The 23,495-nt window shown below is 46.0% G+C and overlaps 1 protein-coding gene across 4 annotated transcripts in view; it reads left to right on the top strand.

Annotated features, from left to right (window-relative positions):
* RPTOR (regulatory associated protein of MTOR complex 1) overlaps window positions 1-23,495 on the top strand; it is a 105,553-nt gene that overhangs the window by 4,641 nt on the left and 77,417 nt on the right. For all 4 annotated transcript variants that reach the window (XM_032706833.1, XM_032706835.1, XM_032706836.1 and 1 more), the window contains exons 2-4: window positions 7,774-7,876; window positions 9,870-9,952; window positions 22,549-22,707. In XM_032706833.1, the coding sequence (XP_032562724.1) occupies window positions 7,774-7,876; window positions 9,870-9,952; window positions 22,549-22,707 (345 nt within the window). The remainder of the gene's footprint in view (window positions 1-7,773; window positions 7,877-9,869; window positions 9,953-22,548; window positions 22,708-23,495) is intronic.

Below are 23,495 nucleotides of genomic sequence, written 5' to 3'. Positions count from 1 at the left end.
CTGAGCCCCCCCAGCTGCTCCTGAGAGCTGGTGGTGGTGTGGATCTCTCTCCTGGGTCAGTGGTTGAAGCCCATCCTGGTTCAGTAGTTCCTGCAGTGGTGATTGCAGCCCTGTGAAGTGTGGGAATTGTGTGGGAGCAGTGGCCCCTGCTGCCTGTCAAACCCAACCCAACCCAACCCCAGGCTCTCCTGGAACTGTCAGCCATGAGCAGCGTCAGCTCACTCCTGGGTTTGTGTTTTCCCTCCCCTAGAACAGGGCTCTGTTTGAACTGAGGTGTTGAGTATTGATTGGATGGGGGTGGGAGGCTGCACTGTGTCCACAAATGTTTTATGTCTGAGCAGAGGGGACTTTGATTAACAGCTCTGAGAGCACAACTTTGAAAGAGAAAGATCTGACCTTTGTACACCAGCAGGAAACACTGAAATCCTCAACTCAGCCATTCGCTTTCTCATCCTGTGAATATTCTCCCTTCAGCTGAGATCTGTAAAATGAACACCATTAGCAAATGGAATGTCAGAAACTAGCTATATCTGTGTCTCTCCATTTGAAAATGCAGTGAGAGGAACTTACCTATATATAACCTGCTGCTTTTTTTGTCTGGGCGGCCGGGGCAGTCCTGGGGGCTGGTGCTGCTGAGCAGTTGGGATCTGCAGAGGAGTCAGGCAATTATTGCTACTGAAAATCAGCATCTGCCTTGTGGTGGGTAGTTACCCCCTGCCCTCCAGCATGTGTGGGGAAATTTGAAAGGTCTATGAATAGCAGGCAGAGAAAAAAAAAAACAACCCTTGAAAGATATACACAGATAAGTTGCAGATTGCATACTTGAGTTAAAAATGTGTCACTCTGCGAGGCTTTTCTTCTCCTCTCTCAAGCGTGGCAGATGTCACCGGAATTCGGTCGTGGTGACAACTGGGAAACGTCTCTGCTGCCAACCACCCCTGCTTGGCCTGGCATTGGGGGTGTTGCAGTAGCTGGAGGTTGTGTGGATGTCTCAGAAATGCTTCATTGATGCTTTTCTGGTTCTTCTGTTTCTTCTCTCTGCCTGTGTGTAGACAGAGAAGTCCGAGGGCAGCAGCTTCCTCGGAGTTTCAGTTCTGGCTCCGTGGGTTGTGTTGGTTTTCTGGGAAGTTTGGGGGGTTTAACTGTGTTTTCCTCTCTGAGGTGTTGTTTTAATTGGCTCTCTGCTGTGCTGATCTTCACCCTTGGCTGCTTCCAGAGGTGACTGTTGGTGTAGTGAGGCCACGGGCAGCTGAGGGGGTTATTGATCCTTCTGTGACTCGTAGCTTTAACTGGCCTTGGCAGTAAATTTGATAAACCCATGACGTGTGTCTTGTTCCTCTGTTCTCTAAAGAAGGTACTGTAGGTGCCTCTTTCAATGAATTATCTAATTAATTACTTAAACCCAGGTTTGTGTTAGTGACGTTCTCTAATGCAAAGCTGTGATAGGGGATGGGTGCAATAGGTGACAGATGGGCCTGGGGTCTGAAGAATTCCTTTTTATCTTATTGTCCCAGTGGTTCTGCCAGTGGCACCCTCTGGGTTTGTATTTATTGATTTATCCTTGCTGTGCTGTGGCAGGGTGACCTACAGCCAGAGCAGCTCTTGTTGGGCAGGGGATGGGAGTGAGGTGTAATCAGTGTAATCACTGTGGGAACAGCCATGGATTGGGTCAGGCCGCCCTTCTCCATGTCTGGATGAGTCCTGTGTTCCTGGCTCTCCCTCTGCTTGACTTCCCTGTAGCCTGATGAAGCCTCAAGCAGGAGCAGAGGCTGCAGCATGGTTTGTTCCCTCAGGGACCTCTCCCTTTCTCTGTGATGGAATTTAAAGCCCCTGGAGGGATGGCGAGGTTGAGCCTTGGGAAGCAGGGGCCAGCGTTCTGTACTGTGTGCCTCTCAAACACAACCAGCATCTCCATCTTCATGTTCCTGACACTTCACTGGAATTCATGGACTTGATCTTGATCATTTTCTCCTACTCACTCCTGTAAGCTTAGGAAAATTCCTCTTTTAAGAAGTTATTTGACTGTGAAGTAGTTGGCTGTGGCTCAGGGATTCCACTGGAGTGAGACAGCGACTCCTGATCAAACGCGCCGTGTGTATCCGGTGTTATTGACTCCCTAAAGATCTGAGAGTGCCGTCTAGGAATGATTTGAAAGAATAGCTTGCAAGGAAGATCTGAAGCTGAAGTCGGTCAGTGCCTGGGAAGACCGACACCTTTTCAAGGCAGTGCTAGACAGGAGTGGGAATGCGGTGGAGCGACTGGGAGAAGCCGGTACGAATGCAAAGCAGAGCTGGGCTGAGGTGAGGAGGAAACCTGTTGTCACAGATCAAATGGAGAATAACGTCTGGAAAATGCCTACTGATTCTTTTGCATGTTGTATAAAGAAAGATCATAGAAGTAAAAGATTTGCTTTCTATTATTTTTCATTATTTTTAGGAAATGATTGGCAGGGACAAGGGAACACCAATTTGGTTCTCTGCATCTGAGGGTGGTTTGAAGGCAGTGGCTGCTTTGCTGTGACAATGGCTCAACCTGCTCGAGTGTGTAGTTTTTAATCTTAAGGACAGTCGGTCACACACGATCCCCTTTCATCTCCAAGGGCACCTTTGGAGCTGAGGTCACTGGCCACTGGTGGTGTCACTCCCTTCAGACCGAGGAGATGCACAGTGTTCCCAGAGCAAGTAAATAGGAAGTGTCTGTGGATATCTGGGGTAGTGAGTGACAGTGGTAATTCAGCCATGAGCTGAAGAAGTGCTCATGAAGTAACCAGTGAAGGCAGCAGTTCAAGATGTGCTTTGTGAGGAGCTGTGTCACTGCTGGCACATGAACCGTGTGCAGGAGCTGCCTTGGCTGGGCAAACGAACATGTTGGACATAAATAAACCTCTGAAGAAAACTCAGAGTGTTAGTGCTGAACACAGAGGTTAGAGAAGGAAAACAAACCCTGGGGAGGAGTTGATCTAGGAATCTAGAGCAGGCTGGCACACCAGGAACCCACCGTTTGGGCTGCAGATGGCTGAAGACAACCTGCAGAGATGTTGAATTATTAATGTTATCTCGAAGGATTTCTTTGCATTTTACTATTTTTATTGCTGTGGAAAAGCACATGGAGATTTTTTTTTTCCCTAACAATTTATTTATCTTAAACTTTGCATTAAAAAAATTTCCTTGAAGCTGAAAGCTCTTCCTTTTTTAGATGTTTTTACCTTGCAAATGGTACAGGTGAGCTGCAGAGGCAGCAGGGGTCTGTGTTCCTGGACTGGGATAAGTTGTGTCCACGTGGGATATGTTCTGAGTTGCTTCAGCACCCTTTCACCGGGTCTGTGTGCAGTTCTGTGATGGAGTGGACCAGGAAGGTCAGGGGTTTGTGTGCCTGTTCAGCACTTTCAGCCTTTTCCCTGGCTGATTTGCAGCCCTGCATTCCTCAGCGGAGCGTGGTGCCAGAGCCCTGGGAACAATGCCTGGGCAGATTGTCCTCACTTGTCACCTCTGGGCTGGGAGCCCAAAATGGGAAGGATTGGGGAAAACATGATTTTCTGGTGCTGCAGAGTGAACTGGAGCTCCAGAGGGAGAACAGTGTTTTGTGCTGTTAAATGCTGCTGCTGGTGTTCGGTGTTGGAGACTTCCTTGTTGGGGAGTCTAATGGCACATCTCCAAAGGAGCCAACATCCTGGAGTTACCTGTGGAACACCTCACTGGGTTTGCCTGTTGGTTGAGAGGCTTGTATTAAATCTGTGTAAAAATGTCCAAAAAAAGTCTTTAGGAAGAGAATGAATTTCCTGCACAAGCAGGGAATTGAACCTCCTGGCCAGTGAGAGTTTCCAAATGAGACCGAGAGGAAGATTTGGAATCTGGAAATCTGTCCCAGTGTTTGTGTTTAATGTTGATAACTTCACCCTCAACTCTGTAAAATAACATAGCAGTGTATATTTCTTGTTTAATGCTGACTTAATCTTGTGTTTATATTAACTCACAGAAGCAATTTGAACTGACTGGCATAAACCCAGGCAGGTTTCTAGCACTTGAGTGTTCTTCTGGGTAATGTTGAAGAGAAAGTTTTCAGCTTGCAAATTGCAGTGAAGAAATCAAATATTTATGGGTCTTAAAATGTCCAGTCTGAAATGTACCACAAAATGTAAAATTTCTCATAAATGCATTGGCTTGTTCTTGGTATTACTTGAACTAGAAGTTACTAAACTGTTCTTACTCAGGCTGTAACAAATCCAGCACTGCTGAAATTGGCTATTTTCGTTTCAGCCTGGACTGGAATCACTTTTAGGGATGCTCCAATAGGATCAGGCGGGCTCCCTGTGATGATAAAAGTTCACATTTTCAGTCAAACCCATTCTTAGGGAGATAATGCAATGTTTATTTTCTGGCTGAAAATAGCTGCAGAAAGTGCACTGTACTCACCTGCAGATCTCTGAATGAAATAAGAGGTGAATTAGAAATATTTTACAAGTTCTCTGATCTTTAGTATAAGATGTAAATTTTAATGTCAGATGCTTTAAAAAGCATCTTCTTTTCCGAGCAGATGCAGAACTCCCTCTGCTCCCTGACTCCCATTTCCAATGGGTTTGGGGAGGAATTCAATACCACTGCTTCTCAGCAAGAGCATTTTGACTGAGTGGATTTTGCAATTTAGCTATTGCAGGTTCTGACCCAGAGTTATTAACCCATTTTAAATTGGATGCAATACAAGCTTGGGAATTGTATACCTTTTTTTTTAACATGCAAACAACACTCCCCAGCACAAAGCCCACAGTCAGAGCTGCTGTGGTCTGATCTTGAGCCTTTGCTGAGAAAGCATTTTAGATATTGGGTTTCTTACCAGCTTGCCAAACATTCTTCTGCTTCATTTTTTAATTCTAACAAAAATCCATTGAAATGTATTCTGGGAGATATACTCTTGAAATGGGAAAAAGAAAATTTCCACTGTCTTAATGACAGATGAGAAGGTCCTCATACTTCTTGTATTAAAAAGATTTAAATATGCAGTGAAGTTTCTGGCATGTTCCAAGAGCTTAGAAATGTCAAAAGGGTTATTGGGTTTTTTGGGCTTGGGTTTTTTTTGTCTGCTGTGTGTGCTGGCACCCCCGTGCCCTGGGCTGATCCCCCAGCGTGGGCAGAGGGCAGGGGCGGTTCTGCCCCTCAGGTGAGACCCCCCTGCAGAGCTGCTCCAGCCCTGGGAACAGCACAGGAGGGACAGGGAGCTGCTGGAGCCGGTCCAGAGGAGGCACCAGGATGGTCAGAGGGATGGAGCAGCTCTGCTGGGAGGAAAGGCTGGGAGAGCTGGGATTGTGCAGCCTGGAGAAGAGAAGCTTTGGGCTGGACCTGATTGTGGCCTTCCAGGACCTGAAGGGAGACTACAGGAAAGATGGAGAGACTATTTACAAGGGTGTGGAGTGCCAGGACAAGGGGGAATGGCCTCAAACTGCCAGAGGGCAGGGTTAGATGGGATACTGGGAAGGAATTCTTGGCTGTGAGTGTGGGGGGGCCCTGGCACAGGTTGCCCAGAGAAGCTGTGGCTGCCCCTGGATCCCTGGAAGTGTGCAAGGCCAGGCTGGAACGACCTGGGCCAGTGGAAGGGGTCCCTGCCCATGGCAGGGGTGGCACGGGATGGGATTTAGGATCCCTTCCATCCCGGGCCATTCTGTGATTCACCCACAGGGGTGGATGAGGAGGAGCAGGTCAGGGGAGAGGAGTGAGCTGTAATTCTCCCCGAGGGTGTGCTTGTTGTTTGCAGAATGAGTCGTAGTGGAATGTGAGACTTTATGTCCTTTGGGAGAGGTGGCAGAGGGGAAATCACCCCATTTGTCTCTGGGATCAGTTCCTGTTCCTTTCATTAGGGGTTTGCTGTCAGTTTTCCTGGAGAGGTGCTTATTTAAAACCCCGAACTTGGGAACAGAAGATAAATATCAGCCTGTTCAGCATAAGTCACCGATCAGACGTTACTAGCAAAATATTGAAAAATAAGTCAGTATTAGACTGCAAATGGGAAACAATAAATACGGGAGATGGAGAAGATTGGTTGGCAGGATACTTTCTCTTGGAGGAATGATTTATGTGTTTTCATGCCTCCTAAGTTATTTTGTCTGTAGTTTCCTGTGTTTCCTTCAGGGTTTTCAGTGTGTTTGCCAGCACATGGTGACTCCTGGCGATGTTTGTGCCCTTCCACACCCTGCAGCACTGTGAGTTTTCCGGGACCCTGTGGGCTGGCAGATGAGGGAGTGTGCTGGAAAGGTGTCCCTGTGGGCAGGGCAGTGCCAGGAGTTGTGTAATGGTCAGGTGTTTTGGGGAGGGAGCAGTTTGGGTGGTGCTTTTGGGTGGTCCATAACACTCTACAGCACTGAAGGGTCTGCAGGACCGAGCTGCATCTTGCTGCTGACCCTCATGTTGCAAATAACTCTGCTTGGACTATGGATTCCTTGGAATTCTGAGGAAGTACCCTGGGTGCACCTGTCCTTAGTGCTGAACTCCATCCCATGATGAGCCACTCCCATCCATGTGTGACTCCTCAGGAAGCCTCGTGGCATCCTGGTACGGGGATTCCTGTTCAGACTCTTGTTTTCATCTCCGTGCTGCAAAGTGCTGCTTCCTCCTCGGTACCTCCTGGGCACGAGACACTCCTACGTGACTGCAGGGTTTGTTAGCCAGAACACACTTTGGGATGGAGCCATTAACCACATTTCTTGCTAGATCTTTACTCTGTGTTCCCTGTCATGGCCATGGGAGTGAGGAAAAGCTGCTGGATTTCTGTCCTGGTGTTGAGCCTGTCCCCCTTCCATGGCATGAACAGTGTCTGGCTGCTCCAATTTCCTTATAAATTATCCATTTGTGTGGCTCTAGGATTTTTCTTAAGTGTGAAATTTTGGGTTTATTTCGCTCCTGTTGTGAATTGCAGTGGGGGTGTGGGTGTGCAGACAAGCACCGAGTGCCTGATGGAATTACTGGGAGCCTTTGTTTTGCTTCTCTGGTTTAGGGGTTGGAACGAGGGAGTGTGGAAGAGACCATGAAGACGTGCAATAATAGTTTTCAAGCAGTGTTTTTAGCTGGCTGTGGTGCTCAGCCATTGGTTTAATGCAGGTTTTCGGTCCCAGGTGAGGTTTGGTGGGCTTGGGTTTGGTACCTTCGTGGTGCCCACGTGGCACAACCCCATGTGCTGCCTGGGCAGTGCCAGGGTGATGCTGGAGCAGCTGGAGCAGGCCCAGGGAGGGAGCCAAGACAGGATTTCTCCTAAGAAGGCTCTCCAGGATAACTAAGGTGTGCAGAAAACAAAGAAAAAATGGACTTAATGTGTTTGTTTTGATGTGTGTTTGTTTGTTTGAGGATTTTAAGGTTTAGTTTGTCACTTGGGGGTTTTTCCACTGTAATATGCTTAGTTTTAATATTAGAGATCATGCACTGCATTATAATATTGATCAGGGACTGTGAATAGCATTTCCTCATGTTTTAATAATATGTTTCAGCTGGACAATGGCTAATTTAAGATGAGTAGCAGAAGTTCACTGATATCTATTTCCATGCTCAGAAAGAGAAGAATGGGCTCTGGAAATAATAATAAAAATAGTAACATAGGGTCTAAGTACTGTTCTAATAAAAAATATGAAAAATGTAATCAGTCAGGCCTTGCTCAAAATAGTCCATGTGAAAGAGCAGGTAAGAGAGGTTGGTTGAAACCCTTCAGAAGTTCTCAGAGTGGTAAAATTTGAACCCAAGTGAAAATTGCTGTTGTTTCTGCACTAAGTAGATGTATTATTGCCTGTCTTTGCAGATGAAGACTGTAAGTGTTGCCTTAGTTTTGTGCCTAAATGTCGGCGTGGACCCTCCTGATGTGGTGAAAACAACTCCCTGTGCCCGCCTGGAATGCTGGATTGGTGAGTCCCAGGGGCTTCCAGGCTCCAGCTCACCCTGAGTCCTGCAAATACTGAGCCACAGCACAGAAGGTCATCTCAAAGTTGTGAATTTCCTGAACTGAAAACTGGGGTGAACAAAAGGAAATCTGGGATCTGATTTCTCTCTCTCTCTGTGGGTCACTCAAGAGTCCAGCCCCAACTGCTGCCTTAGGTCCTGTCCTGCTTTGTTCTGAAATGAGATACCATGGAGCAAACCAGCTGTTAATGAGCTGCTTTGCTTCCTTTTAATTGTGGTAGATTTATAAATATCTGAGGAAATCTGTGAGCAGTTCCATCCTCAGAGTGCTGGGGTCTGCAAAGCTTTGAATCCCCCTTTGCTGCCTCACACAGCAGAGCAGGGAGGTTTGGGAAATGCAAGGACTTTGCTGTGTGTTGAGGTGGCTGCTCCGGGGCTGTTTTAATTGGAAACATGAATTCAGAAGACCTGGAATTATTCCCAAGGATGTCTTGCCAGCAGTTCCAACACCTGGTCTTGCTAGTTTGATGCAGTGTTGGATTAAATTCCTGGTCTTTTTGTGAAGCAATGAAAAGTTCCCTTGGTTTTTGGAAAAAAAAGTCTGATTATCAAGATGAGGCAAATCTGAAGTAATATTAGAAGGAAATATGTTGTGTACAAAAGCTTTCTCAGAGAGATTTGTTTTTTATCTAGGAATGGGGAACGTTCAGCCTCCAGCACATACCACTGTAATCCTCAACTCTGGGGCTTAGACAGGCCTCAGGAGCAAATTAATCACTGCACAAACGGAATTTTAAAGAAAAAACTTTCAGAAGATCTTGTTTCTAACCTTGCTTTACCTGCTTTCATGAATCACAGCATCTCAGGTTTTTAACCTAAAAACACTGATGACTTTGAAGCAGCTGAAAAGCCCTGAGCAGGCAGGAACAGATCCATCAGTGCAGGGGAGGGGACAGCTCTGATGTCCCACTGATACACCAGCAAAGGGAATGAGGAGCATTGCAGAGTCATTTAAATAAAGTCATTAGTGCCTATCATTAGCAAAGAGAATTTTGAATGCAGCTTTGTAATTAAACTTTCAGTGTGTGTATGTACACAAGTGCTCCTTCCATTTCCAGGCGACTTGAAACTTCTGAGAAAGGTAATTGCAGAAATATGGGATGTTTTCCTTACCCCAGTCTCAGGAGGAGCGAGTGGGGTGTGTGAGAATGTCTTTGCAGATGTGCAGGGAGGTGTGGAACTCCTTTTGCTCCAGTTGCAGTTTACTGCTATAATTTAAATAAGATCCCAGCTTTTATTCACTAAAGAAAAATAACTCATACAATCCAGCTTTCATCCTACTTTATTATATTTTCTTTCCAACAAAAGTAGAATATTTGTAAAAATTAAAAAAAAGACCCTTCATTGATTTGGTTAAATGCTTTTAAAATAATTTATATTAAATAGTGAAATATTAGTTTCTAGGGTTGTTTTTTTTAAGCTTGTTAATAGTGTAATTATATGTTCATGGTGTTTGAATAGAGCACATAGACTGGAATTGTATTGCTATGTATGGATGGTTGTAATTATCTAGTGATAAAATTAACTTCTTAAATATTACAAATGGCATGTTATCTGAGAAGCAAGAAGCAAAGGAAGTAAATGAAGCAGGACTTTCATCCATCAAGAGAAAATGTTTATCATCAAATATTTAATCAATTTGAATTTTTTGTCACTGTTTACAATAGAAACCTTTTTTAGTATTGAAGGAAACAGATGTAATGCCTCTCCTGTCCTTCAAAACAAAATTGTGTTTAGTAGCTTAGTGAGAGAAATCCTCCAGCTCTGACAGTCAGTAATGAACTGCATTTGTACTGAAGTTGGGTGTTGTCCCCAGGTAAATTCCACGAGGAATGACAAGTTTGTGAGTTTGAAATCAGGCACGAAAGGAGCCTGTGTGAAACTATCAATGACCTGAGGGGTTCAGCTGGGGTCAGAAATGCTCCTCTGTGTTCCCAGATCCTCTGTCCATGGGGCCTCAGAAGGCTCTGGAGACCATCGGGGCCAACCTGCAGAAGCAGTACGAGAACTGGCAGCCAAGGGTGAGTGTTCCTGGGCTGATTTCCTGGTGAAACCTTAAATGACTGAGTCTGTGCATCATGGTCTGTTGAATGCCTTTTTCTGAAGTGTTTTTAAGTATGTTTCTATCAGAAGGGCTTGTCTTGAAGCATTTATGGTAGATATTATATTTAAGACAAGAGAATTTACTTTGGTGTTTTTCCTTGTGGTATGTTGACAATAAGAATTTGGCAGAAAATTCAAATAGTGCCTGAAATCAAAAAGGAGAGTAAAACATCTCGATGCAAAGGTGAAAACAGTCCTTTTTCTGTGCTCTGTAGTGGAGTCCCTGGTACTGAGGGGTGAGGGACAGGTCAGAAGGAGCAGGTTCCCTGCGTGGGCCTGGTGGAGGTGAATTCCTGGTGAATTCCTGGTTCCTGCAGGAAATCACAGCCCCTGAAACATTGCAAAGCCAAACACGTCCTGGTTTATTGCACTCCACAGGGCTCTTGAGTTTTCTGCAGTAATAAAGAGAAGTTGATGTGCCATGTGCAATAAAACAATAGGAACATTATTGAATTTACTAGAGCTTTCATATAAATACTAATGCATCTAGTTTGGTCTGATTCTCAGTGGTTTGGAGTGGTTTGGAATGGAGGGAAGGAAGACAGTTTGGGGAAAACAGGGCAGTCTGAAAAAAAGACCAAATGATTAAAATCTTCTGAAATAGCCAATATTCCCAGGCTGTCAGGTCCTTTCAGCACGAGCTGCCTGTCGGGAATACCTTGTTGGGAATGTACAAATGGTGCTGATTCCTGGGGATGGATCGTGGCAGGGATGGACACTGTGACCAGTCCTGTACCATCACTGCCAGTCCTTGGCTGCTTCTGTTTGCAGGATGTTGTTCAAACATCCCCCTTTGTGTTCAATACAAAGAGCTTAGCTGAAAAAATCTGTAAAATGGGTAAAGCTTGAAAATTCCTTGTTTCTGGAAGCTCCCAGGCTGCACAGCTGATGGATATTTCCTTCCAGGTCTTATTGAGCCCCTTTCTAAATAATTTATCAGCTTGCTGTTGCTTGAAGTATTTGTTCTGATTAAATTTAAGACTTTGCTTTATTGTTGTGTAGCTAAATAAATTTGTGTGCTGTGGGAGTAAAAACCACTTCAGCTGTTGTTTCATCTGCAAAATCCCGCAGTTAAGCAATATTCAGACATATCATGCAATTCTCAAATAAAGATGGTGCTGGGGAGAGAGCAGGAGATGACAGAGCTGGGGCTTGATCTGTCTTGATAAAGAATCCTCTGAACAAGTCAGAGTTCTTGCAGCTCAGTGCAGTGACAATTGAGGTGCTGGTGAAAAAGTGAAAAGAAATCAAGACAGCTCTTCACTAACCCTCCCTTGGGTCATGGGGTTTGAGTGTCACTGGGCAGGGAAGGGGTTAAACCTGAGGGTAATCTAGGAGGAGGTTCAATTACAGGGATCAAGGGGGCTGCTAAAGCAGCTGAGAGTGAAAGGCACAGGAGCCTGTAGTGCCTGACTGAAGGGACCTTTGCTGGGACTGCTCCCCTGCTTTGGGAATTTGCAGCCTGGTGGGCTGGGGAATGGCTGGAGGAGCCCAGTGGAACTGGGGCTCAGTGGTGGCAGGGCCTGGAGCAGAGGGTTTGGCAGGGAGCATCCAGAGAACACGTGGGAAAGGGGAGCCTTTGGCTGAGGCAGCACTTTGTACCACTTCCATTGCCCAGAATAAAATACTTGGAATTTCTTTCGGAGGTTCCTCACATGCTCTGCATTTAAAATATTTAGATAAGGAATTGATCATATTGAAATGGAATTTCTCTGCTTCTGACCTTCATTTATTACCCCTTGCAGAACCTGCCTGCATTAGGTGCAACCCTGTAGTAAGTGCCCAGCCAGAGCGTGGCTTGGCTTGGGCTGGCAGTGAGTGGCAAATAATTTCCCTGTCGTTGAGGAGGAAATTCAGTTTTCTTGGCTTCACTGCATGTTGTGCCATGCCAAAGGCAGGAACTTGCCTTAGTTTAAGAGTCAACAGACTTTGAAAATAGGACTAATGGACTGTGAACTCCAAGTGCTGCTGCAGAGAGATGGTTTATGGAGATGCAGGAGCTTGTGGGGATTTTTATGAGCAGGAGTTACTGCTCTGTAAGTCCCGGTTTACCTCCATTTATCAGTAGAACCTGGGACCTGGCTCTGTGCTGTGGCACTGCAGAGCTGAGCAGAGGGGCTGGTGGGAAGGCTGAAGGTGTTCTGCAGTGCTCTGCTGCTCCAGTGCTCGGGGACTGGATGGAGGGAGTGTGTTTTCTGCATCCTCCTGGCTGGAATTGTCAGAGCTGAACCCCAGCACTTTGTATCAAAGTATCAGCTACCCTGTGGGCACTGATGCTTGCACAGAACCTGTGGGATGGGCTGGCTTCTTAGAAGGGTGCCAGGCTTTGTTCCCCCTCTGTCTCCTTCCTTGGCTCCCAGCCTTGCCCAGACAGTGAAGTTCCCCGAGTTTCCCTCCCTGTGTCTGAGCCCTGAGAAGGGGCTGCACAGCTGAAGGCAGAGCTGTGGGTTGGATGATGCAAGTTTACATAATAAAGGACCTGGTATGAAGTAGTCTGGAGCATATGCTTATTAAATTTGCATGAAATTATAGATTTGCTTTCTCTTTGTTGGCAGTGGCTTTTGACCAGTTTCTCTCTTTAACTCTAAGCTGACCAGAACATTCACAGGACTTTTTCTTCCTTTTGCTCAGTCACTTGGACACCTCTGTTGTGATTTTACTGGTCCCCATGAATCCCAGTGTCACTCCTGCACCAGGTGCTTTTTGCAGCCCTGTTCCTTATTTTCTGATGAACTTTCCCAGTCCTGCCAGGAAGGCCAAAATGTGCAGTTCATAACCCTTCCTGGGCAGAGGTGAGGTAAGGAGGATGTCAGACACACACTCCTCCAGTGCTCCAAGCAGTTCTGAGATCCTACAGAACTGTTGTAGTGGGATCTTGCAGCTGTATAGAAACCTTTATTTCAAGTTGAAGGTCAGTTCTTCTATGGAACTTGGGACTTTTTACATCCTCTGATAAGTAGCTTAATGGGGTGTGAGAGGTTTGTGCCTCTGTAAGATTTACCCAGAGCAAGTCTGTAATTTGGCATCACCATTCCCCTCCTACCCCTCCAGGTCAGGAGCTCCAGGGCTCCTGCACACCCTGTGCAACAACCAGCAAGGCCAAAGAGCTCAAAACATCACAGCCCAAAGAATTTCCTCCCCTTACACCCACTTGCCTAAATAAAACAAAGTCAGTTACAGTATTGATCTTTTAATTCAGGTGCTGCATTGTTGTCTCCCTTTTCCTTCTCTCAGTTTCCTCCTTTTGCACTAAGAGAGTCGTTTTGAGTGTTTTACTTCTCTAATGGAATTAGCTGATTTCATTGTAGCTCCACCTGAAGGGGATCCCTGGGGTGAAGGACTGTGAGCTGTGAAGGGGGATGAAAATCCTGGATGGGGGAAGGACTGGGGAAATCTAGAAGACAATATTAAATAAACTTCTAGAAAGCCTTTGGGAAGGGTGGATTGAAAGCAAGTACTGATGTTTGGGAATGCCTGCTCCTGGAGCATCCCTGCTCACTGAGGGGGGGGGACACACTCCCACAGCAATCTGGCTTCTGTTCCTGTGCAGTTCTCTTTGTGATGCTGCATTCCTCACATCCATGGCAGTTGTTAAGAGACAGGCAATAACATGTCTGCACTCATTGATCTGGCAGATCTGGGCATGGTTTGGGTCTTTCCAGCCCGTTTAGTGGATGTGGTTGTGCCCATTTTCCCCTTGGTTCAGAGAGGTGACATCATCCAGGAGCAGGACTGCAGCAGGGCCTGAGGGAACTGAGAAACTGGGTCCTGATCCCAAACAGGCTTGGCTGCTGCTCCTCTGTGGGCATGGGCAGAATGTTAGTTAGTTAGTTAACTAGTTAGTTAGTTGAGCTATGGCTGTATATGATCCTTTCCCCAAGTGCTTGGTGCCAGGCTGGGACTCCCAGCACTGTGTCCCCTTGTGCTTCACTGTACACAGGTTTTTAATGCAGATTTCAAATGAAGGGCTTTCCTGTGTTTCTCTGATCCCATCTCACCCGTTGTGTGATGCCTCTTGCCTCCACCAGTGAGTGATGCTCTCTGAGGACACACCTCCTCCAGTATGGGTAGATTATCTCTTTTGTGACAAGCCTTCAAGGAAACAGTGATTTTCTGATCAAACAGACTGCATCTCCCTCTCTTCTGGTCTGCTTCCCAACAGTTTTCTCTTAATTTCAAAGGAAGTACAGCCAAGATACTTGAAATGGATCATTGAAAGCCTCTACCTTTTAGTGCCAGTTGTCTGTTGTTGATGCTGTTGTTCCCCTCATTAGAGATCTCTGGGCTTTGATAAGGTTTCTGAGGTTTCATTCCTTCATTGCTTCTTTCTGCCTAATTAATTGGGAAGTTGCTGCTGCACATCAAAGGGGGAGCATTTCCTGAAGAGTAACTACTTAAGCATGAAAACTAATTGAACACATGACCTAATTATTGGTCTCTCCGTGAGTCATACTTTTCCTTTATTTCTGTAGGGTTTTTCTTTTAAAACAACAGCAAATACTAATTGCTCCTGCAGAAGAAATGCTGTAGAATTCCAAAGGGGAACATGGGAAAACTGGTACTTGGTCTCCCTACTCTGCAGATGTAGGAACATGTAAGGAAAAAAGAATAAGAAGGAAAGAAACAACAAAAAGACAGTGTGACCTTGTTTAGCAAAACCAGGTTTTCCTTAGAGGACTATGTTTGTTGGTTTTTATTTCCCAACAGCCTCTTGAATTTGGCAGCTATTTCAGGCTCTGCAAAATTCTGCTGTATCAATCCTTTGCTGTCTTGTTAAAGATCAACTGTCTTCAGCATAAACCAGCACTTTTATTTTTTCAGAACAACAAAAAAAAAGTCTCTTGTAGGAGAGGAGTCAACAAGTCTAATTGCCAAGCCCAGTTATTCCCATTCTCCTTCTGTCTGCAAACCTGTCATGGTGCTGTTCAGAGTGTCACTGTCAGCCAGGGGCTGTTTCACAAAATACCCCTCTGGAAGCACTGGTCATTTGGCCAGAAATGCACAGATTTTAAGTATGGGAAAGGATTTTTTTTTTTTTTTGTCTTGTGAATACAGAGAAAATGAGGACAAATGAAGCAGTAGTTGCAGATTTCCTTCTGATGGTCTCTGAGTGAGCTGCATCCCAACCCTCCCTCATCCACAGCCTGGCCTGGCTGGGGAGAGCACGAGACCAGGGTCTGGCTTCAAACCATCCCCAAAGACACCTTGCACTGAAGCTGCTCTTTTTGTGCTGACACATCTGATCTGGGCCACCTGTTTCCTCCTCCTGCTCCAGGCCCTGATGCCAGTCACAGCATCATCCTAAACCATGGCAGGGACTCCTGCAGTTGTGTATCCTGAATTGCACCTGGAGGCACTGTCCTCACCTGGGAGCAACTGTGTATGGAAAAGCTCCTACAGCAGTGGGAACTGGAGGATGTGGGAATCAGCTGTACAAGGGGGAAGCTCCCTGCTGCAATCCCAGGGCTCAGTCTGGGCAGAACTCATGTTTTAATGCTTTTGATAGTGAGAAAAAGAAGTCTGATAAATCTTTAACACACCACTGAAAGTGGAAACTGTGAAATTGCAGCAGTAATGTATTTAATACTGATTTCTCTGAGATTCTCCTGGAAAAATGAATCACAAAAAGCAAAAAAATGGTTGCAGGCATGAACTGCTGTGTGGAAGTGTGTTCAGAAGCTGTAAAGACAAGGAAGTGGCATTAAGCTGCTCTGTGAACTGAACTGTTCATGCATTGCAGATAGCAGGGCCTGGCATTCTGGGGCTAAGTCAACAAACTTGCAAAATAACTTTATGGGGAAATCCTGTGGGTCTTGGCATCCTGCTGCAAGCCTGGAACACTATGGGTGGGATACCCTGGAAGGGAGGAGATGGGGAAAGGGGAGACAGGAGCTGAAGTCCAGAGAAGTACGTTTGAATCACAGTGAAAAGGACATTTCACTTGTAAGAAAAGATGATTTACTCCCATTTCATGAGCAAGGTGACACAGCAGTGGGACTGTGGGGCAGCTCTGAGCAGTGCCAGGCATCAGTGCCACTGAGCTGCCCCTGGCTGGGGGGTCAGGAGCTGCCAGGGCTCAAGGCTGCCAGGAACCAGGTTGTGTCACCTGCTGCCTCCTCCTCCCTTACACACCTGGGCTTCTGCAGAAGCAAAAGGTCCCCTTGGCCAAGGTGGAGCTTCCTGAGGCTGCCTCTGAGCTGCATTTCCTTTGATTTATCACCCAGCATTTGAATTCCTGTTACTCTGAGATCCTGTGTTGAAGGCAGCCCTTTAGTGACTGTGCTCACTCCTGCCTTGCTTTCCACACTCTCCTGACAGTAACATCCATTCACATATTTTGTACTTCACCTGGGTTTTGGTTTGTGCTTTGTCATCCAAATGGGGCCAGAATTGGCAGACGAGCAAGATTTGTGTGTTTGAGGGTGTTTTGCTCTGACCATTGATGTCAGTTTGTCCTGAGATGGGAAGACAGAGCTGATGTTAAAAGGCTTCTTGATGAGAAAAGCAGCTCTGCCTCACAAAGCTGATTAATGTGTTTCTGTAATTACCACCCATCTCTGGGTGACCTATTTAGAAACACCTTGTCTTTGTGTTCTGTGGGGAGTGGTGAGTCCCTGGCGGTGGGAGACAGGGAGGAGCCCCCTGCAGATCCCCTGGCAGCATCCTTGGTGCTCTTTGTCTGTAAATGCCACCCTGGCCAAAGGATTCAGTGCTTGCAGACTTGGACATGCAAAGGTTGCTGTATTACACAGCTGGAGCTTCTTTCTGACAGACACCAGTTTGTGCAAAACTCAGAGCAATAACAGAGAAAACTTCTGACATTTTTATTTATATTCCTGCTCGTCTCTAAGGCAGAATGAGAAAAGTGTGAAATGCTTTGGGTTTAACCCCTTTCCTATAGAGCTTAACAAAGCATAAACCTCAGAACAATTGGTTTTCCTTCTGCTGACTCATTAAGTTGTTTTTAATCAGAATATTGCTTTATTAAACAATTACTTTGCAATCAGAGGAAAACTTGAAATTCCTGAATAATTATTTAGTGTTGAGAAGATGAACTTCTTGCCCTGCATGAATCCAACCTTGCAGCTGCTTCCTGTGAGCAGGATGCACTTGGGCCAGAATATAAACACCCAGTTTGAGGATGCACCAGTTTGTGGTCCTGCAGCCTAAACTGAGGTCCCAGTAGCTTTTAAGTTTGTATTTTAGAAACAAGAAGATGTGGAGCCTAAAACTGTAGAGGTCTTAAAACTGAGGTTCTAGAGAAGGAGTGGGACTAAAATGACACTGATACTTGGGAGTTAGGTTGTTTGACTAAGCAGGTTTTAAGGATGTGTCCTGGGGTGTACTTGAAATCCTGTTAGGGCATTTTGTGATGTGACCCATCGAGCTGTCTGCGGGCTGAGGATGCAGATCTGGCGTGTGAGAAGCAGACTTGAGTTCTTTTACAATTCCCTTTGTTTAAAAATGAACTATTATTTACACAGCCCTCTCAGAATGTTTATTTGAGCAGAGAGGGAGGGATTTGTACCAAGCAGGTCAGGCTGGTGGGCAGAATTTCTGTAAATCTTGGCACAGAGCTGCAGTGTGAAGCAGCTTGTAACTGCTGAGACACACACCTGTCTCCTGGATGTGTTGTAGCAGACGCTCAAGGTTAGCAGTCCTGATTTTTGTCTTCCCTGTCAACATCAGTTCTCATGAACAAACCGCTCCAAGGTGGTTTTTTTGGAAGTATTACTGAATCCCGAGTCTGTACAATGAGGATTAGGTACTTCAGAATTCATCTCACATTGGACTTGAAAGCAAGGTCAGAGACTCTGCAGAGGGAAGGTAAAGTCACCACAGTGCTGACTCCAGGCAGGAGAGGAAATGTGCCACGCTCAGAGCTCAGCTCCAGCAGTGCATCCCATCCTGGGCATCAGCACATTCCCCCGGGGAGCCTCGGGCTGCTCTGCAGGGAATCAGCACAGAGAGACAGGGATGGGTTTGAAATGCAGCCAGAGACCTCAGAGGACTGGCCTGAGACTGGCCAGAGTCTTCCTTTGGCTTGGTTCGGCATTTAAACTTCAGCAGCTCTAAGTTACAGTGTGTCTTCTCTGTAATTAATACTTTTCAAGTTAGCAGTGACTAATAATTTTATCAGCAGTGTTTTCTCGTGGCCTGTGTTAACCAGGTTAAGCTGCAGCTCCTAACATCAATTTGGGATTTCCAGCACACTCCCTTGTACTTCAATATGCAGTTTTTATTATCTTGGACTAATCCTCATGAATTTACATCAGGGTAATTTCATGTGCCCACAACCAAAATTAAAACACCTGAAAGGTGGTTTTTTAAAAAAAAAAAAATAAAAAATTAAAAAGCCTGGAGTCTCTGGATGTGGTCCAGAATAATTTGTCTTTGCATGATGTGTCTAACCCAAGAGTTATTGTGGCCATATCAGCTTGGGCTTAAGGCAATTGGGTTTATGATTGATGGAAAGTAGGGATAAATTGCAGTCACTTTTTACAGTGTTGAGTTATCTGAAGTTACCACACAACAGGCTCCTGCTGCTGTTTATGTCTCTGGGATACAGTTAAGGGTTATTTTAAACCAAGGCTTGTACTGGGGTAGAGCAAAACATGTTCCTACATGAATTCCAAAGCCTGAGTGTGTTTTTGACTGGTTTCCTCAGGAAGCCAGGCAGTTAAACCATGTGCTGTGGGACTGCATTGTGCACCCCAAGCTCATCCCAGCAACCTGGGATGGGCCATTTGTAAAAGGGTTGAGAATTCGGAATTTAAATTCATCCTAAACATTCAGTGAAAACAGCCAAGCCTTCAGGAGGAGGCTGCAAGGTGATAGAAAACCCCAAAATGAGCAGAAAATTTGGCTTGATTCTACTGCTCCTGAAAGAGTTCTTGTCTGTGATTGTTTGTTTATTGTGCAGTTGTGCAAAAATAAGTGTTCGTGTACAGCTCTGAATTCGTCTGTTCTTTGATGTGTCTCCAAAGCCAGTGCAAATGCAGGATCCTAAATCTTCCTTTGATGCAAGAAAAAAGCTGTGGTTTAGTCAGTATTAAAATTAAATCACGGTGAATCGCAGGCCTGAGATATTAATCACTGTTCTGAATGAACCAAAGAACAAAGTATTTTTGTTTATGAGTCAAGTTTGTAGTTTTTCACTAGAAGAGCTTCCCCCTCAGAAGGCCTGGCATCAGGCCTGGCAGCAGGCCAGCCTGGCATCGTGCAGGGAGACAGAGCACCGGGAGAGGTCCATAGTGATGGAGTCAATGGAAAAGGAATTCGTGAGTATAAAACTATGGGAGTGAAAATCCTCTTCCAGACCACTGCTGGGGCTGTCCCCGTGGCAGGGTCTGCCCGCAGGGGTCCGGGACCACCCTCTGCCACCACCAGGCAGTCGTGTTCCTCCTGCCCCTTCCCGTAGTGTTTAGTACTGTTGGATGAGTCAGGCTTCAAAACTGATCCTCTTGGAACTTCCCAGCGACTTCTCTCTGTGGACAAAATTAAGGATTCTCCCCCCACCTGCCTGTTTCATAAGCAAGTCTTTATATATGGACTTTTCCTCCCAATCTTGTGTTGAGATCTTGCTAAATATCCTCTGGGAATCCAAATGGGTTTATATAAAAAAGATACTTCCTCTCATCTCCACACTCTTTGATTTCTTAAAAAAACTCTACAAGATAAGAGTTTGATTTAAAAAGTCTGACTCCTCATTAAAGTTGCTGAATGGGCTCTTCCCTGAGGTGTTTGTTCATTGTTCTGTTTGTTTATTGTTATTCTGACCAAGTGCCCAGCACAGAGCTGAGCCTGCTCTGGATTTCCTCTGGATTCCTTTAAAGACTGAAGTCCTGCTTCCTGCTTTCCCTTTTCCTGCTACCCAGACAGTTTCAAATGCTGTTACCTTCTCCAGGTGATGCTCAGTAATTCAATACTTGAGTTAATTTAGTTTATACTTCTTGTTCTGTGGCTCCTGGAGATGTGATGGGAATGTGGGAACTGGGGGGGTCTTGTTGCGTGTGGCTGAGGTGGCTGGTGATGTCCAGGCCAGCTCTGTGGCTTCTCAGCTTACTGAAATTCATCCTGGTGTTGGTTTTCCTGCATGTCATTACAAGGTGATTTCATGCTTGAAAAATAACTAATTGTGTGAGAGTGTGTCCATAGGCAATGGGCTTTGGGGCAGAGCCACCTCACTTCAGATTTAAGCATTAAATGTGGCCAGTGTTAATGCCCACAGCAAAAGCACAGAGCCAGTCATTTGGTGTGATTCCCCACACTGTTTTCTTTTCCTGGCTTGGTTGCCAGAAGTGCTTTCTATTGAAACTCCTCCTATTTCCTGCAAATTTGTCAATACAGTGTTTTATCAATCCAGAAGTTTCAACGCTGGAAGTTTAAATGTATTAAATTTTTTTTAGCATCATAATGTAACAACTTCACAGGGAAAAGGCTGGATAAACCAATGAGTGTTTCGTAGAAGTGTGGCAGTAAACAAGCAAAACTTTTAATTTTGCCTGTGTGAGCAGAATAATGAGGATCATCTGGATCAGGCCAGCACAACGTTATTGCCTTTGACAGGAGCTCTTCAGTGAGACACTGAGGTGACCAGGAAATCACATTCCCAGCTGCCATCACCGTCAGCACTTTCCTGCTTGTCCATCAGGGTGCTCTGGTCATGGCTCTGCCCACCTCTGCCCAGCTCTGCCAGCTCTGCCCAACTCTGCCCAGCTCTGCCCAGCTCTGCCCAGCTCTGCCCAGCTCTGCCCGGCTGCTCCATCGCTGGGAGAGCAGACACAGCCGGGCAGCAGCTGCAGGAGGCGAGGGCTGCAGCCTCTGGGCTGCTGATTGCATCAGGAAGCACAGACTCCTCGCCAAACTCCTGGAAATATCTGTCATCAGCACGTGATGGAGGGCAGGGAGGGTGTTCAGGTGCAGCAGCAGCCAGGAACTGGTCAACAGCTCATAAAAACTGGGGGAAACAGCACTCAAGGCCTGGCTGTGTGTCTGGGATTTCAACAGAAGTTGCTGAGATTAAGCCCTACAGACCTTTTGGGGTTTTCGTTGGGCTCTCTGTTACCTCTTGCACTAAGTACTGCTGGGAAGCCCCTGCTGGGAAGTGGAGGGGAAGAAATGCAGTGCCTTGCCAGGGAAGGTAAAGGAATAACGAAGGAAGGAAAGAGGAAGGTGACAGAAGCAAAGGGTTCATGTACAGGGTAGCGATGCTGAAATGCAAAATGTTTGCATGAGAACTGAGTTTAAAAATGGTTCTTCATGCTGGGAAAGGAAAGAGAAATTGTGGAATGGGTGAATTCTCCTACACCTCAGGTGAGCTGGGTGTCACATATGAAACTCAGGTGCCTGGTTCTTGTCATATGTGTGTGAAAGATGTGTCATAAGCTCACACCTGAGAGTCCTGAGCTGATGGTGGCACTAAGACTGCGCTGTTTTCAGGCTCCCTCCTCTCCTTTCCGTTCTTCTCATCCTCATGTTTCTCTGGGCTCAAATGATCTGTTTGCAGTTTGGATATTTAGATCTACAGACTTTAGTTTCAGAGTAGGAATCCCCCTCCATTAATTGTGAGCTGTGTTTATTATTGCTGTGCGAGGGACACGAGGAGGGCTCGAATGAGTGGGTTCTCCTGTGGGAAAAAAAGCTGAAAAATCCCCCAGCACTCTGGTTCTGGTGGCTGGTAAAGCTGCCAACAGGCAGGCTGGGATTTAAGGGGCACATTTTTGCAAATCAGCATCTTCATCACAACACTGAGTGGAGAGAGGAGGAGGTGGAGGATCCATGGGAAGATTAATGTGGCCTCTTCGCTCTCCTGAGTGCCAAGGTTCCTGAGAAGGATGAGGGTGTCACATCACTGATTCTTGCTTTATATTTTTCCTCCTTTTGCTTGCTTTTCTCCATTGTTGCAATCATTAAGTGCTGCCATTCCTTGTGTCCCTCTTTCCTGTTGGCTGGGGATGCTCACTGTTAATTGAGCAGCACCGTATCTGCTTTTCAAGCTTCATAGATAAACAAACCATTTCTGCATTAAAGTGCTTGATTTTCTTTTACCGTGATATTTTAAGACTTTCTTATCTTTCGCTGTCATAGAGGAAAACCTAAAAAACCCAGACTTCTGAGGCCTTAGTTTGGTTTATAAACAGGCTCCCAGTAGCAGGTTTTGTACAGGACTCAGGTCCTGTCACTGGTTGCCAGTCATCATAAGGGGTTAGTTTTGAGTCTGGCCAATGTTGCAGCAGATTTCTCCTTCCCAAGGCTTTTTGAATATTAGTAATTCCTGAGTGAAATGGATCAGAGTTGGGAGCTGTGATAAACTCCCTCGAACCCGTGTTGTTGGTGTGTGTGTGCACAGGCCCACACACCATCGCAGACATACTTTGTTTATTCAGCTCTACCGTAAATGTGTTGTGTTTTCTTCTCCCAGAGTAAACAGTTTCTGTGCACACTCCTATGGCCCCCAGTATGTGAAGGGGTTGTTCCCCACAGCTGAGGGGTTCTCTGTTCTGTGCCCCAGGCCAGGTACAAGCAGAGCCTGGACCCGACGGTGGACGAGGTGAAGAAGCTGTGCACGTCCCTGCGGCGCAACGCCAAGGAGGAGCGGGTGCTGTTCCACTACAACGGGCACGGCGTGCCCCGGCCCACCGTCAACGGCGAGATCTGGGTCTTCAACAAGGTGGGCCCAGCTGCTGCCTCTGCCTCCTGCTCCGAGTTATGAGGGGTTCTGCTGAGAGCAGCTGCATTCTGGGCTCGCCGGCCAGCTGGTGGTGAAATCTGTTCCCAGCCCCTTCCCAGTTGGGCTGTTTGTTATGTCGTTCCCGTGAAGAGGCACAGAGGGATGGTGGGAGCAGTGGGAGCAGAGCAGGAACTTCTCCCTACAAACCAAAGTCAGTTTGCAGGGTCTTCCTACAAACCAAACCATCTGGCCGAGTTCTGCCCAGCCCAGCGTCTGCCCAGGCAGCATCAAAGCATCACCCTGAACAACCACGCTGCAAAACTCTGAGTTAACACTCCTTTTTTCTTCAAATCAGCTCATTTACATATCATTAGCAAATGTTGATGTTTTATGTGACCCTCACAGTAGAGTTGGAGTATAAAATTCTCCTGGTTGGAAATACCACAATATTAATCAGAGCTATAATCCAGTCTTGGCTAGAGCAAGATGCATTAGAAATATGAATTTAAAACAATTCATACCCATAAAATGTCGTTGATTGGATGTGTCAGAGCAGGTTTTTTATGTGTAACTTCCTGTGATTGGGATGTGCTTCACGGGAGGGATGACCTTAAGAAAGGTCTGTGCTGTAGAGGAGCTGTTCATGCATCATTTCCATCCTGCAGTGATCTGCAGAGCTCCCAACTCCCAAAAACTTTGGCTTTTATAAACAATTTCTCCTGTTAATTTTAATAAAACAACCAAAACTGTTATATATGGGCAAAACTGGGTTTGGAAATGCCTTACCC

This window comes from Chiroxiphia lanceolata, chromosome 19 (genome assembly GCF_009829145.1).
Source record: "Chiroxiphia lanceolata isolate bChiLan1 chromosome 19, bChiLan1.pri, whole genome shotgun sequence".
NCBI classification, from domain to species: domain Eukaryota; kingdom Metazoa; phylum Chordata; class Aves; order Passeriformes; family Pipridae; genus Chiroxiphia; species Chiroxiphia lanceolata.
Note: the sequence above shows the minus strand (reverse complement) of the source record. Positions and strands in the feature narration are given on the sequence as shown.